Here is a 16,931-nt window from a genome sequence, read left to right as displayed (position 1 = left end):
TGGTAAAAGGAACAGATTTCCAAGAAAAGGCAGCAGCTTGATTCATGTCATCTAGTAATATCAATGTGCAAGGGTCAGTATGTGAAGAAATAAAATACAAATTCTCAGATTTCTTTATCTCTAAATTCAGTTATTCACTTGAAGGGTTTCCCAGGTAGCTCAGCTGGTAAAGAATCTGTCTACAATGCAGGAGACCCTGGTTCGATTCCCGGGTCAGGAAGTTCCCCTGGAGAAGGGACAGGCTACCCACTCCAGGAGTCTTGGGCTTTCCTGGTAGCTCAGATGGTAAAGAATTCACCTGCAATACGGAAGACCAGGGTTCGATCCCTGGGTTGGGAAGATCCCCTGGAGGAGGGTATGGCAACCCACTCCAGTATTCTTGCCTGGAGAATCCCCATGGACAGAGGAGCCTGGCTGCCTACGTGCATGGGGTTGCAGAGTCAGCCACGACTGAGCAATTAAGCACAGCATTCATTCACCTGAACCAAAAACATTTACAACGTGTGTCCTCGGTTCTAGGCCCTGTGCGTGGAGGGTTATTTCATGTAGTTAACTAGCTTGTTTATGCTGGAATTTACTTATTACTTTCAAATGGTTCAGGGAAGCACACACAAAGCAAATGTAGTAGAATATTAACGACTGCTGACTGCAGATGGCTGGGTATACAGGTATTTATTGTACCATTCTTATCTGTGTTTGAAACGTTCATTATAAAAATTAAAAGAAAAATTTTTATGACTAAGTTAATTGTCCACCTGAGGAAGCTTTTGAAACTTTGTGATTGCCTAGGATCAATTATTAGAGATTCTAATTCAGTCTGTAGAAGGAAAGGCCCAGCAATTATGCTTATAATTAAAAAGTTTCCAAGTAGTTCTGGTTAAAAACGATTGTTTTAGAGCAGTGGTTCACATCTGCCCTGAATATGAGAATCACCTGGGGAGCTTTTAATACTCCTGATGCCAGAACATTAACTCAGAATCTCTGGAGTGGGGACCCAGTCATCCCTACTTATCTAAAACTCTCCAGGTGATTCCAATGTGCAGCTGAGAACTACTTCAGGCTTCCTAAGTGGCACGAGTGGTAAAGAATCTGCCTGCCAATGCAGGAGACTCTGGAGAAGGAAATGGCAACCTACTCCAGTATTCTTTTTTTTAAATTAATTTATTTTAATTGGAGGCTAATTACTTTACAATATTGGCCCACTCCAGTATTCTTGCCTGGAGAATTCCATGGACAGAGGAGCCTGACGGGTTACAGTTGTGTGGTCACAAAGAGTTGTACGTGACTGACACATACCAGTACCACTACTTCAGAGTTATTAATGATTTCATAAAAGGAAAGCGATCTACTCAGAAAGGGTATCCACCCTGCAAAAAGAATGGTGGTGCTCAGAAACAAAGCAGGAAAGGGGAAGCTACCCATCTTGGTTTATTTGAATTTGTTAGTCAGAGCTATTATACTAAGTTAGGCATTAAGAGGGCAGGTAAGTTTAAGAATGATCAAAATCTTAATTATAGATAATTAAGATAACTTGTGAGTAGTTTGCAGCTACGGTCAGTACTTTCCACTACTTCTAGAAAGTTTCTGAAAAAAAGAAAAACACTCATTATCGTTCGTTTTTTTTAAGTTTTCATACCAAACATTAGAAATAGAAAACTCAAGGATACCATGTAATTGAAATACAGTATTCTGAAGATAAATGGATAGTTTAGGTATCACTATCTAAAAACAATGTACCAAACATTATGATACAAATATAGTCACTAATCTCAACTTAGAAAAACATTCATGTGAATTAACTGGTATAGTAGAGAAAACAGCTACACAGTTTGTAAAAATTTAAAACAATATTACAGGTACCACATGAAAAATAAAGGCATATGTATTTCCCCAAGTTCTACATCTTAAGTGGCCAGTACAAGGAGTTTTCAAGTATTTTTTTGGTTTTGATTTTAACTGTCTTACCTTGGCTTCAATCTGTCGATAGCAAGAGATACCATATATAGTGGCTCCATTTCCATTTCTGGGTGGCAAGTGAAAAAACACAGTATCTAAGAGATATACAGAAAAATGTAAATACCAAAGTAGATTACTTGTATTTAATAATCAACTCTGACATTAGTATAATGCAGTCATTGAAACAAAAATGATGAAGTAACAGGAACCCATGTCAGATTTATTTCTAGCATCAAACCACTGGTTTCTTGGAATTCTTCTCTCTGCCTTTCAGTGTATACTCACCACACAAAAAGCTCTAGAGGCTGAATTGTAACAGGATGAATTGAGACTACAGTTGCCTTTCTCAGAAAATACTTTATTTTACAGGATTATCCCAGATTAAAAGAAAGTAAAGAATCCTATCAACCAAAGGCAACACAGAAATTTTGAACAGATCCAGGAAATTCTTAGGACAATTAAGGAAATCTGAATGTAGGCTGGATATAAGGTGGTATTATGGAATTACTGTTAAATCTCTTAGCTGTGGTAAAGGTCAAATCCAAAGTCATCCCAGGAATGATCTTACTTTTAGAAAATGCAGGCTGAAGTATTTACAGATAAAGCGTCATGATGTTTACAACTGACTTTCAAATAGTGCAGGCAAAACCATGAAAGTGTTAGTTGCTCAGTCATGTCTGACTCTTTGAAACCCCATGGACTATAGTCTGCCAGGCTGCTCTGTCCATGGGATTCTCCAGGCAAGAATACTGGAGTGGGTAGCCATTCCCTTCTCCAGGGGATCTTCCTGACCCAGGCATCAAACCTGGGTCTCCAGCGTTGCAGGCCGATTCTTTACCATCTGAGCCACCAGGGAAGTATAATATAGGCAAAACCGTAGACATATAAAGAAAATCTGTCAAATATTTACTATTTTTCTAACTTTTCTGTATGTTTAAAAGCTCTCATACTAAGAATATTTTTACAAAAAGATTTGTGAATTGGCTATTCCCCAATACAAAAATAAAAAGTTAAAAAGGTTTGTGAGGTTAAAAATACAGCATTTAAATTTTATGTTAAACTGCATAGTAGAATTTGCCTCATTTCATACAAAAAGTAATAAATTTTAGAAAAACAAGCAACCAAACCAAGTTTAATCTGGTGTCTTAGAAGAGCCTATAAAACCATGATAAAGCATATTTCTTCATTAAGCCATTCAAAGCACTCATGTATAGGGTGATAGGAGATTCCATACTAACTTCACAGCGCTGCTTTCTTTGAGGGTGTTAACACGCTCCTCACGCGTGAAAACTTTTAAGCAGACTGTGACGGCAATGCTTCAGGAGAGGAAAAACAACCCCAGGTGTTTTCAGGTGGGCACTGGAAGATGAAGCTAGTAAACCTGTAGCTAGAGCTTCAATCAGCCTGCAGCTGGTCCAGGTAACCTTCCTGAGTTTGTCTCTGAGAGGAGTCTGAGGTTTAAATACAGAAAGTGCTACCAATAGCAGCCGTCCTAATATGGCTAATCACTTACCTTGGCCAGAGCTCTTGGCAAAAGAGTGGCCAGTGTTCACCAACCATTGCCGATATAAGCCTGGTACTCTTCTGCAGATCCTCTGGTATAAATAACTCACTAGTCCTCTTCAAACAAGCACTTAAATATTTTATGAACCATCACTAGGCCAAATGTCTTTCATTACCAGTACTCAGACTCTAAGACGTCGGAGCAATTTTGAAAAAAAAACAAAAACAAGAAAGGCATCTATTGATTGCTCCACTGTCTGTTTACATACCTTCTTGGTAGTTGTGTGCGCCATCTGGTAAGGCAAGGAAGGGCAAGTACTTCCATTCTTCAGGTAAGCTGTGACTATCATGTCCATCTCCTGGAATCAGGGGTGGGTAAGAGAACTCGACCTAAAATGGGAAGGAATGTTAGCCAACAGGGTGAAGATCAAAGGGAAAGTTATACCTCGACAGGCAAAAATGCTTTCAAACTCTCAATGACAGAAGTAAGGATAAGCCATGCTTGTTGATGCCATTTGACAATATCAACAAACCTACTGGTATAGAAGAAGAAAAAGAAAAAAGGAGGATAAGAAGAAGGAAAAAAAAAAGTAAGCCTTTCCCCTTTTTTGATTTAAAGGAGTTTAATTTTGACGTGTTTAAGGGTAGGGTGTAGTGGGGATGGTGACTGAATTGGAGATATACGTTTGGGAGTTGTTACCAAATAGATCAATACCCAGGTGTGGATGTGACTGGTGATAGAAGCAAAGTCTGATGCTTTTGTAAAGAGCAATATTGCATAGGAACCTGGAATGTTAGGTCCACGAATCAAGACAAATTGGGAGTGGTCAAACAGGAGATGGCAAGAGTGAACGTCGACATTCTAGGAATCAGAGAACTAAAATGGACTGGAATGGGTGAATTTAACTCAGATGACCATTATATCTACTACTGCAGGCAGGAATCCCTCAGAAGAAAGGGAGTAGACATCATAGTCGACAAAAGAGTCCGAAATGCAGTACTTGGATGCAATCTCAAAAACGACAGAATGATCTCTGTTCGTTTCCAAGGCAAACCATTCAATATCATGGTAATCCAAGCCTATGCCCAGACCAGTAACGCTGAAGAAGCTGAAGTTGAACTGTTCTATGAAGACCTACAAGACCTTTTAGAACTAACACCCAAAAAAGATGTCCTTTTCATTATAGGGGACTGGAATGCAAAAGTAGGAAGTCAAGAAACACCTGGAGTAACAGGCAAATTTGGCCTTGGAGTACGAAATGAAGCAAGGCAAAGGCTAATAGAGTTTTGCCATGAGAACCCACTAGTCATAACAAACGCTCTCTTCCAACAACACAAGAGAAGACTCTGCACATGGACATCACCAGATGGTCAACACCGAAATCAGACTGATAATATTCTTTGCAGCCAAAGATGGAGAAGCTCTATACAGTCAGCAAAAACAAGACCGGGAGCTGACTGTGGCTCAGATCATGAACTGCTTATTGCCAAATTCAGACTTAAACTGAAGAAAGTAGGGAAAACCACTAGACCATTCAGGTATCACCTAAATCAAATCCCTTATGATTATACAGTGGAAGGGAGAAATAGATTTAAGGGACTAGATCTGACAGAGTGCCTGATGAACTATGGATGGAGGTTTGTGACACTGTACAGGAGACAGGGATCAAGACCATCCCCGTGGAAAAGAAATGCAAAAAAGCAAAATGGCTGTCTGAGGAAGCCTTACAAATAGCTGTGAAAAGAAGAGAAGCAAAAAGCAAAGGAGAAAAGGAAAGATATAAGCATGTGAATGCAGAGCGGTGTTGAAGAAGACTCTTTTGAGAATCCCTTGGACTGCAAGCAGATCCAACCAGTCCATTCTAAACAGAGAGTTCCAGAAAAACATCTATTTCTACTTTATTGACTATGCCAAAGCCTTTGACTGTGTGGATCACAATAAACTGTGGAAAATTCTGAGAGAGATGAGAATACCAGACCACCTGACCTGCCTCTTGAGAAACCCATATGCAGGTCAGGAAGCAACTGTTAGAACTGGACATGGAACAACACACTGGTTCTAAATAGGAAAAGGAGTATGTCAAGGCTGTATATTGTCACCCTGCTTATTTAACTTATATGCAGAGTACATCATGAGAAATGCTGGGCTGGAAGAAGCACAAGCTGGAATCAAGATTGCCAGGAGAAATCTCAATAACCTCAGATATGCAGATGACACCACCCTTATGGCAGAAAGTGAAGAGGAACTAAAGAGCCTCTTGATGAAAGTGAAAGAGGAGACTGAAAAAGTTGGCTTAAAGCTCAACATTCAGAAAACGAAGATCATGGTATCTGGTCCCATCACTTCATGGGAAATAGATGGGGAAACAGTGTCAGACTTTATTTTGGGGGGCTCTAAAATCACTGCAGATGGTGATTGCAGCCATGATATTAAAAGACGCTTACTCCTTGGAAGGAAAGTTATGACCAACCTAGACAGCATATTTAAAAGCAGAGACATTACTTTGCCGACTAAGGTCCATCTAGTCAAGGCTATGGTTTTTCCAGTAGTCATGTATGGATGTGAGAGTTGGACTGTGAAGAAAGCTGAGCGCCGAAGAATTGATGCTTTTGAACTGTGGTGTTGGAGAAGACTCTTGAGAGTCCCTTGGACTGCAAGGAGTTCCAACCAGTCCATTCTAAAGTCCTGGGTGTTCACTGGAAGGACTGATGCTAAAGCTGAAACTCCAATACTTTGGCCACCTCATGCAAAGAGTTGACTTATTGGAAAAGACCCTGAATGCTGGGAGGGATAGGGGGCAGGAGGAGAAGGGAACAACAGAGGATGAGATGGCTGGATGGCATCACCAACTTGATGGACATGAGTTTGAGTGGACTCGGGAGTTGGTGATGGACAGGGAGGCCTGGCGTGCTGCTATTCGTGGGGTCACGAAGAGTAGGACACGACTGAGTGACTGAACTGAACTGAACTGAACCAAATAGATGGTAACTGAAGACAGGGAGCCCTGAGAAAAACCAATATCCTCTTGAACTGAGTAGGAGAGAGTCAACAAAGGAGCCTGAGAAGCTGAGTCAAGATCTAGCTTTGCTTCTCATCAGCTGACTCCCTTGCTCCCAATACTGGAGCTTATGGTTTCAATGAGCTGTTAGGGGATGAGTGGGCATTAACTACCACTTTAGGTTATTTTTTGCCCCAAGACTGAGAACTGATCAATGACGTCTAATACTGTATCTTATAGAAATAACGGTTTTTATCAGAAGCCGCCAGTTTCTGGCATTCCCCAGGTTTACCAGCATTCTTCCCTCTGCTTCTTTATCTTTTGGTTATCTCAGTGAGAGCTGACAAAATTCAATGCTGAATACCTGGACTGTATCACACTGACTTACATTTAATTTTCTTTCAAAACATACTTTTTTTAAAAGGGATTTGCATTACATCAGTAATAAATACACTAAAGTTGGAACAACATAAGGATGAGAATCACTTTTAGATCTCACTTTTAATGTGGAAGGACATGATGGCTGATTTTCCTACATTTAAGGTAATCAAGGTGCCACTAGTCATATGAGAGCTGATTATAAAAGGGCTTTAAAAATGATTATTTTTAACAAGTAATCTTGTGCCATACTGAAATGTTTAAATTTCCCTGCCCCCCACCTCCAGAAGCAATCAACATTTCAGTTTGAAAGGATTTTTCAAAGGTTTGATTTATGGAGTCAAACTTTCTCTCCAAGATCAGTTATTTAATATCAGTTAACTGGAGGCATAAATAATCTCAGGCTACCTTCACATCTCTCTGTGTCTTCTCTATCATACCAGTTTTATACTGGCAATTCTTCAAAGTGTAAGGAAGGCAAAATGTGCCATCAAGAGAAGGATGTAAGTTCAAACCTGAAGCCATGAATCTGGTAGTTACAAAGTTAAAAAAGAAAAAAAATTACCAACTCAGAATCCTTGGTTTAACAGGAAAAACAACCACCTCCCGCCCCGCCCACACACAAAACACCAAGGAAATAAATTATTGTATTTTATGTAAACACTAAAGTCCAATATATAATACTTAACATAGGAAGACTTGGTAATTATTACAAAATAATTTCATTTGAAAAACCACTAATTTTAATGTATAGTGTTTACTTTAAAAACATTTAGTATGGAATAAACATGCTTTTTAATAAATATGAGCATCATGGATTCAAATTATCACAAGTACATCAAGAAGTATGTTGCTCTTCATGATCCAAAAAGTTTTTGCCAACTAAAAATTATCACTTGAAACCTGTCTCTACAAGGATTAGGTCACTAACCACTTCAGTCATGGACCTTCAACATAGTCTGAATGGAATTTAGGGCAGAGATTAGGAATGAGGCACTCTGTGCTCTCAGAAAAACTGGCAGAGCAGGCTGTCAGATATTTTCAGAATATTTATGAGCCTAAATTCTTACAGCTAAAATCTTAAAATTCAGATATAATTTTAAATTATACCTAGAAAAGCACTAAAATCATTGACAAGGATATCTGCTCCTTGTGACTAGCAGTAACCCTTTGCCAAATGTGTGCTTAATTCCATGTATCCCCCCTTCACCAAAATCACACAGTATTGGTATACATACTGACCTCCCCAGCTACCTCTTCAGAGCAGTTCCTCAGACGTTTCTGAGAGGCTGTCTCCAGGGCTATAGTCCTCATTTTGCCCCCAAATAAAATTTAACTCACAACTCTTATGTTGTGCCTTCTTTTTTCATTCGACAACTTTAATCGTGAAAATTCCAAAAGCAAGTAGTACAACAGTGCTCAATCTCCTATTTAAACATAGGAAAGGAATTTCAAAATTTTTACTCATTATTAAAAAACATGAAAAAAATTATTCACACTTTGTGCTGACAAGAATATGGGGTTTGGCTGTGCAACTATAAATTGGTACAGCAGTCTGGGTGGCTATTTGGCAGAATTATCAAATCAGTAATACATTTACTCTAACTTAAGTTCTATTTTAGGAATTTATTCCACAAATACACACAGATGTTCACATGGAGAAGTACAAAAATGTTCACAGTGATATGACTTACTGTAGCATAAAAACTGGAAACCTAAATATTCATCAGAGGATTGGTCAATGAGATTTTACATCAGTTCTCTCCAGCTGTTAAAAAGAATGGTAGACTTATATATATAGATAAAGCAAGACAGGTATGATATACTGTAAAGTAGGTAAAATAAAAGCCCTCCAGATATGTCCATCTCCTAATTCTCAGAATCTGTCCTTACTTTACAATGAAAAAGGGATGTCGCAGATAAGATTATCTCCAGATGGGGATTATCCAGGCGGTCCCAATGTAATCACAAGGGTCCTTATGAGAGGCAGAGGAGGCAGAGGCAGAGACAGTGACAGTGATATGCTTCAAGATGCTTTGAAGATGGAGGAAGGCACTTGAGCCTTCAGAAGTCACTTGAGCGAAGGAGCGCAGGTGACCTCTAGAAGCTGGAAAACGCAAGAAAACTAATTCTCCCCCAGATTATCCTGAAGCAACGCAGAGCTGCCAACACCTTGATTTTAGCCTTAGTGAAACCCATTTCAGATTTCTGACCTCCAGAACTCTTAATAAATTTGCATTGTTTTAAGTGTGTGGCTTGTGGTAACAGTAATAGGAAATTAATGCAACTATTAAATTTAATGAGGAAGCAGGGTATCAGTAAATACAATATAATCCTACTTCTACTCTAATCCCATTTATGCAAACAGTTACATAGCACATCTTTGTAAATGAATCAAAAAACATCCCTGAAAAACATCTTTAAAATAGAGATTTTATCTCTGGAGAGGTAAATAGGGCCGGAGATAAAGGAATATTCCTGCTTTTTTCTCTCCCCATCTTTTTAAAAAGTTTCCAAGTTATAGAAAATTTGAACAATCTTATACTTTCATCTGTATTCACAAACTGCTAATTTTTGTCATTGCTTTATTTGTGCTGCACGTGTATACGGATACATTTTCTAAACCACTTGACGGTAAGTTGAAAATATTATTGTTTACTTTTAGGTAAACTGGCATTTATTTTTAAATGACTGCTTTTAGAATTTAAAAAATGCAAAAGATAACCACAAGCAGTTCCTAATTTCTGAAGGAAATCTTATTTCCATCCTATCTTTTTGGAAACAAAGGGAGGTGAAAACATCTATTTTTCTGATGATTTAGTTAACAAGTTACCAGTGACCAGAGCCTAATTAATATCTGATGCTATGTTATGTTCAATATATTCTCCTGATTCTACTGAAGAAAAACCTGCTCTGAGTGACTTTAGTTGGAATATAAAATATAGTCAACTCATAAAATTGTTTTAACTGTAGATACTACATATGCTTGAAGAATTCCATGAGTAAATTGAGGCAGCTTTAGACTGACTTGCACCCAGAATATTTTTAACAATGCTTCTTTGGGAATATGTATTCAGAATTTCAAACAGCCAACTTTGGTGATACAACTTTTTACAAATTGAACATTGCCTATATTGTGTTGGCAACTTTCTAGAATTCTACTGGTTTACCTGCCACCAACAAATCCTTGCATTTGGAGACTGCTAAACTTTCTAATCAAGTTTATAACACTTCCACACAAACTCCTTTGTGTCTACACATATACAATAATTTCAATATAGTTTTGTTTCATTAGTCAACTCTCTACTGTTGAATATTTTTATAGCTTTTTAAAAAACATTATTATTACCTATACAGGACAGTTAAGTGTGATGTAATAAAAAATATATATTTGACCTATGTCCCTGGTCCTAACCCTAAGCTCCTACAACCCTTTGGAATTTCCCAAATGATAGGAACATCTTTTGTTATTCATAAGAAGATGCTTGCAACCACGCCAGTGTCCGAAGGCAGGAGGAGAAGGGGAGCAAAGAGAACAAGATGATTGGATGGCATCACCGACCCAATGGACGTGAGTTTGAACAAGTTCCGGGAGCTGACGAGGGACAGGGTAGCCTGGCGTGCTGCAGTTCATGGGGTTGCAAAGAGTCAGATACGGCTGAGCAACTGAACAACAACAAGCTAACAAGGTGACTCTAGGTGGGGCTAAATGACTCTGGAACGGGGCCTGGTCACCAGAAAGAGGAAGCCTTGATTCAAAGCGAGGAACTTTCAGCTCCACCTCTCAATCTCAGGGAGGGGAGAGGGAGTGGAGATTGAGTTCAATCACCAATGTCTAATGATTCAATCCATCATGCCTATGTAATGAAACCTCCATAAAATCCCCAAACAATCAGGTTCAGGAAGCTTCTCAGCTGATGAAGACACTGAGGTGCTAGGAGGATGCTGTTCCCAGAGAGGTCTTGCAAGTTCCATGCCTCGGCTCATATACTTTATCCTGTGCATCTCTCCCATTGGGCTATTCCAGAGAGGTATCCTTAAATAAATCAGTAAAAGAAAGCAGTGTTTTCCTGAGTTTTGTGAGTTGCTCTAGGAAATCTCAGAATCTTAACAGGGAACACGGGAACCCCTGAATTTGTAGCAAAGTTGGACAGAAATGCAGGTAGCCTGGGGACCTGGGACTGGTGTCTAAAGTAAGCGCATGTTGTGGGGCTGAGCCCTTAAACCTGTGGAGTATGAGGCTAACTCTGGGTAGTTAGTGTAGAATATGACTAAATTGTTAGATACCCAGTTGATGAGTGGGGAAAAACAAAACAACAGTGAATCTGTTATTTGCACTTAATGGGATTTATAAATCTTAAGGTGTAACTTCCACATGTTTTGAGCGCTGACTCAATACTCTGTATGCTCCCATTCAATATATCCAAAATAATCCACACACATACATACAATTCATGGCACAAAGGCTTAAGAGGAATTCTCTTGGAGGTTACCTGAGACTCTTACATAATACTCTGTTGAATCAAAACACAATTTAAACAATAAAGCCAATAAAACTAAGCAGAAAGTAAAGGCAGGTATATAGGCAGTCTCACTGGATAGTCTAGGGAGACCCACCAACAATGGCAGTCTACTGGAAGGGCTCTCCCCTGCAGCTGTGCTGTACAGGGTCTGCACACTGTATATGGCAGTCTTGAGTATATGTGAAAAACCACTGACAAAACACAAAGCACATCTCCAGAGACTCAGAAATATTTAGAATGATTATCATCCAGTAAGAGTCCTATTATATAGTGAAAGTTCACAGCCCAAAATCTAACTTAAATTTGGGGATCAAACATGGTATCTGGTAAGGTATTAGCACAGACAATGTGTAACAAATGTATCTATTGCTCCCCTAAAAAGATAATATTAAATTAGTATATATTAATACATAATATGATATTGATATATATCCCCTAAAGGATAACACTGGAAGGACTGACGCTGAAGCTGAAACTCCAGTACTCTGGCCACCTCATGCGAAGAGTTGACTCACTGGAAAAGACCCTGATGCTGGGAGGGATTGGGGGCAGGAGAAGCGGACGACAGAGGATGAGATGGCTGGATGGCATCACCGACTCAATGGATATGAGTTTGGGTAAACTCCGGGAGGTGGTGATGGACAGGGAGGCCTGGCGTGCTGTGATTCATGGGGTCACAGAGTCGGACATGACTGAGCGACTGAACTGAAAGGATAACACTAAATATTAAATCACACATATTTCAAGTATCTTTTTATGTCAACAAACACTCATATGGCAAAATCTATTTTGATCTCAATTAGCAATAAAATTTTCACACTTAAATAACTATAAAAGAAGATAAGAGGAGGGAAAAAAAAGACAAAGGATGATTGCTAACAAGTGAAAACTGAATTGTTGTTTAGTCGCTAAAGTCAGAACCAGACATGGAATAACACACTGGTTCAAAATTGGGAAAGGAGTACATCAAGGCTATATTATTTCCCTGCTTATTTAACTTATATGCAGAGCACATAATGCGAAATGTCAGGCTGGATGAAGCACAAGCTGGAATCAAGATGGCCAAGAAAAATAACAATAACCTCAGATATGTAGCAGAGAAGGCACTGGCAACCCACTCCAATACTCTTGCCTGGAAACTCCCATGGATGGAGGAGTCTGGTGGGCTGCAGTAAATGGGGTCAGTAAGCATCGGACACGACTGTGCAACTTCACTTTCACTTTTCACTTTCATCCATTGGAGAAAGAAATGGTAACCCACTCCAGTGTTCTTGCCTGGAGAATCCCAGGGACAGGGGAGCCTGGTGGGCTGCCGTCTATGGGGTCACACAGAGTTGGACATGACTGAAGTGCCTTAGCAGCAGCAGCAGCAGATATGTAGATGATACCACGCTAACAGCAGAAAGCAAAGAGGAATTAAAGAGTCTCTCGATGAAGGTGAAAGAGGAGAGTGAAAGAGCTGGCTTAAAACTCAACATTCAAAAAACTAAGATCATGCATCCAGTCCCATCACTTCATGGCAAATACACAAGGAAACAATGGAAACAGTGACACACTTTATTTTGGGGGGCTCCAAAATCACTGCAGACAGTGACTGCAGCCATGAAATTAAAAGACGCTTGCTCCTTGGAAGAAAAGCTATGACAAACCTAGACAGCATATTAAAAAGCAGAGAAATTACTTTGCTGACAAAGGTCCATATAGTCAAAGCTGTGGTTTTCAAGTAGTTATGCATGGATGAGAGAGATGGACAATAAGAAAGGCTGAGAGCTGAAGAACTGATGTCTTTGAACTGTGATGCTGGAGAAGATTCTTGAGAGTCCCTTGGACTCCAAGGAGATCAAACCAGTCAATCCCAAAGAAAATCAACCCTGAATATTCGTTGGCAGGACTAATGCTGAAGCTCCTTACTTTGGCCACCTGATGTGAGGAGCTGACTCATTAGAAAAGACCCTGATGCTGGGAAAGACTGAAGGCAAGAGGAGAAGGGGATGACAGAGGACGAGACAGTTGGATGGCATCACAGACTCAATGGACATGAGTTTGAGCAAACTCTGGGAGATGGTGAAGGATAGGGAAGCCTGGCGTGCTGCAGTCCATGGAGCCGCAGAGTCAGAAACGACTGATTGATTGAACAAGTTACTAAGTTATATCCAACTCTTTTGCAACCCCATGGACTGTAGCCAGGTTCCTTTGTCCATGGGATTTCCCAGGCAAGAATACTGGAGTAGGTTGCCATTTCCTTCTCCAGGGGATCTTCCCCACCCAGAGATCAAACCCACATCTCCTGCATTGGCAGGCAGATTCTTTTACTACTGAGAGACCAGGGAAGCCCGAAAGCTGAATAATAATTTTCTAACCACCAGGAATAAAAAGACAATTTTTCAAAATGCTAAATGAACTATGTAAAAAAACAGTGACATATGTTTACTCTCCAGGAATAATAAAAATTACCACCCTTTCCCATAGTTTTCAAGTCAAATTGGGGTCCTCTAGTCAGAGTCCATTTACTTTGTCTTCAGAAGCAAAAGGTTGGAAAAACACCAATGAATAACTACAAAACCAAAACAATAACATAGTGTCCTGATGTGAACTCTGAGTACTTCAAAAATACCCTTGTTCTCTAACAATGCAACCACTCCACTGTCAGAGACCCATAGAAGCCACAGTGCCAAACAGCACACCAACTAAACACATCCTTGGACTCCACCAATAAGGATACAAGGCTTACTGAGAGAAGGAGAGGACTTCATGAGATTCTGAACCAGCTGCTCCACTTCTCTGCTTCCTTTGTAAGCATCTCAGGGATTTGTTTTCCTAACAGTCAAAACATTGTAGGCACCAAGGCTCTGTCAGAATGTTTTTCACTTGAAATGCTGGACATAGAAATCAGGTCTTCTCTAAGTTATACTTTCCTTTGCAAATTTCTGGAAGATTCAATGCTAGAAAAGAACTGGCACTCTTCCTCATTATTCTCTAACAAAGTTGGCAGAGCTGAAATTACAAAGAGATATAAGGAATTCCATACACAAAGCCCCTGGAGAAGGAAATGGCAAGCCACTCCCATACTCTTGCCTGGGAAATCTCCTGGACAGAGGAGCCTGGCAGGCTACAGTCCACGGGGTCGCAAAGAGTCGGACACGACTTAGCGACTAAACAATAACAATGGAAGATAGGAAGAGTAATTATTAAAAAAAAATCTGGTGCAATGTTGAAGACTGATCTTCTGGATAAGATGATATAAATGGAACATTAATCTCTAAGCTATTGTGAATATATACTAAAATGACAAAAAATTATTTTCTTACAGGAAAAAAATTAGAAAACTTCTTAAGAAATGATTAAATCGATTTATTTTAATAAACTCTACCTTAGCAATCTGTTATACATAAATTTATTTTGAACAGTTCAATAAAAAATTTCAATTTCTGGGTGTGTACCATACCCACCAAATAGAACCTAACAAATTACTAATATCACCCGTGAAGGCTAGGGGAGCAGGAACAGGTTTCATTAACAACTCTGCAGTGATTCCCTTAATACATAGCTAGCAAACCTTGTGACAACAAGTTGGATTAAGAAAATACAAGTGCAGAGGGCTGTTTTCAAATCTAACTGAACACCCAAACAGTTTACCCTGAACTTGCACTTCTGACGATTTAATTACCTAGAACACTGCCGACCAGGAACAAGTGAGAAAAGCATCTATCAGCTTAACTAGCTATCATGAACCCCTGGATAAAAAGAGAATTCTTTAGGTCTTCTTTCAAAATTCATGACTAAGCCATTGTATTTCATACATATTTAGTAGATATGCCCTTCCAGTCCACACAAAAAAAGAAGCAACATATGAGAAAGAAGGGAGGGTAAGCTGAAAACTACAGCGTTATGTTTCTGGTCGACACTGAGAAGTACCCTCTCTCAGACTGGTTATCAAAAGCCCCGCTGAGTCAGAGGTATGTGCGAATCACTCTATGTTAAAATAAACCCAGAATGCCACAGTATAAGCGGTGACATTTGTGATGAAGACAGAATCATCCAGAGTAATTTAAATTGTGTTCAGGATATTCTGCTTCAAAGTCTATTTTAACAAGCTCACCATTAAAAAAAAAAAAAAAAGATGGCTTAAAATAGTCTCCACACTTACAAAAATGGTGCAATGTCACAATGATGTTCTTTGCTGCACTATTTAAAATAGCAAAACACTGGAATGCCACTTAAGTGTCTAAAAAGGAGACCAGTTAAATAAAGATTTCAATAAAACACTTAGCTATTTTAAGATGCTAAAATTCAATACTTCTCAAAATGGAAGATATTAATGGTATAAAGTTACATTTAAAAGGCAGGTCAAAAAACTTGTTTATAGTTTAATACATTCCAGGAAAAAGTTATGTATATTCATTAAAAAATGGAGAAATGGAGGAATATTTATCAAGGCAGACTTCTCTAGGATAAAGGATTTTAACTGCCAGTTTTCTTTATTCTCTATATTCTCACTTTTCTACCACAGTGAACACATATTACTTCTGAAAAGAAATGTCATTTCTTAAAACAGCTGAAATACTATTTTAAAAACTGTCCAAAAAATCAACTTAAATAACAGCCTCTAAAAATATCCTAGGACGAAAACAGTTTTTAATCTGATGTCATCTCAACCAAAGAATATAATAGGACCAGTCTTTTTAAAAATTATTCAGTAGGTAGGTCTTCATCTTCCTGTTATAGTGCCCATCCCTGCAATTTCCCCATATCTAGCAAAATCTGGGCTCAGCAACGGATCTGCAATCACACTGATAACAAGGAGAAGACTACCCATGATATTACTTAGGTAACTTGTGGGTTACTGGGGATCAAGGACTTAAGGTAAAGAAAGAAATTTATATACTGTTAGGCTCTTAGGCACTGTCTAGCCACCTGCGGAGAATCTTAAGACAAAAGAATCTTCCTGATTTCTTGAAGGTTGACCCCCCTGCCCCCCTATCCTGCTTAGCTGTGATGCCAAGGCCTAAAAGAATACGTATTCCACTGCTACTAAGTGTTAATGTTGCAGCCCTGCAAAGTGAGAAAGTTTCATCATTTCAGCACAGAAAAAGCATGGCTAAAATCAAGGAGAAACCTCCACCAATACATAAAAATGCTATGGAGGGCCAGAAAACGTAATCTCATTTCTGGAGTTTTTCTGCATAGCTAAAAAAAGAACAAAAAACAAACTTTAGATTTTATTCTTCCCTAACCTCTAATTCTCACAAAATTTGCTTTTCCTGTCCCAAAGACCTATTTAATTACAACGAGAATTATAAATAAGATCTCCCCAATAGTTCATTATTGTCATCACAGGATCCCATCAACAGCAGGTGCCTAAACTGTATATTTGTCAGCCAGCCTTCTGTCCCCAAAACCTGAAGTGAGTCAGGACTTGACACTATAACCCCAAAATAAACCAAATGTCCCTCCAGATCTCCTCAACCCACCCCTGAATTTACAATGCTACATCCTGCCACTCACAGATACTTTCCTATGATGAGCCCACTCAGTCCAACAGGAAAACACACTGTTCTCTTCACTGTATCTA

The 16,931-nt window shown here is 39.2% G+C and overlaps 1 protein-coding gene across 1 annotated transcript in view; it reads right to left on the bottom strand.

The window, feature by feature from the left end:
* The window catches only part of AVL9 (AVL9 cell migration associated), a 55,657-nt gene that overhangs the window by 33,451 nt on the left and 5,275 nt on the right, over positions 1-16,931 (bottom strand). Inside the window, exons 2-3 of the mRNA XM_018047125.1 lie at positions 3,729-3,849; positions 1,966-2,051 (exon numbers count right to left, since the gene is read on the bottom strand). Coding sequence (XP_017902614.1) covers positions 1,966-2,051; positions 3,729-3,849 — 207 coding nt within the window. The remainder of the gene's footprint in view (positions 1-1,965; positions 2,052-3,728; positions 3,850-16,931) is intronic.

Source organism: Capra hircus, chromosome 4 (assembly GCF_001704415.2).
Source record: "Capra hircus breed San Clemente chromosome 4, ASM170441v1, whole genome shotgun sequence".
NCBI classification, from domain to species: domain Eukaryota; kingdom Metazoa; phylum Chordata; class Mammalia; order Artiodactyla; family Bovidae; genus Capra; species Capra hircus.
Note: the sequence above shows the minus strand (reverse complement) of the source record. Positions and strands in the feature narration are given on the sequence as shown.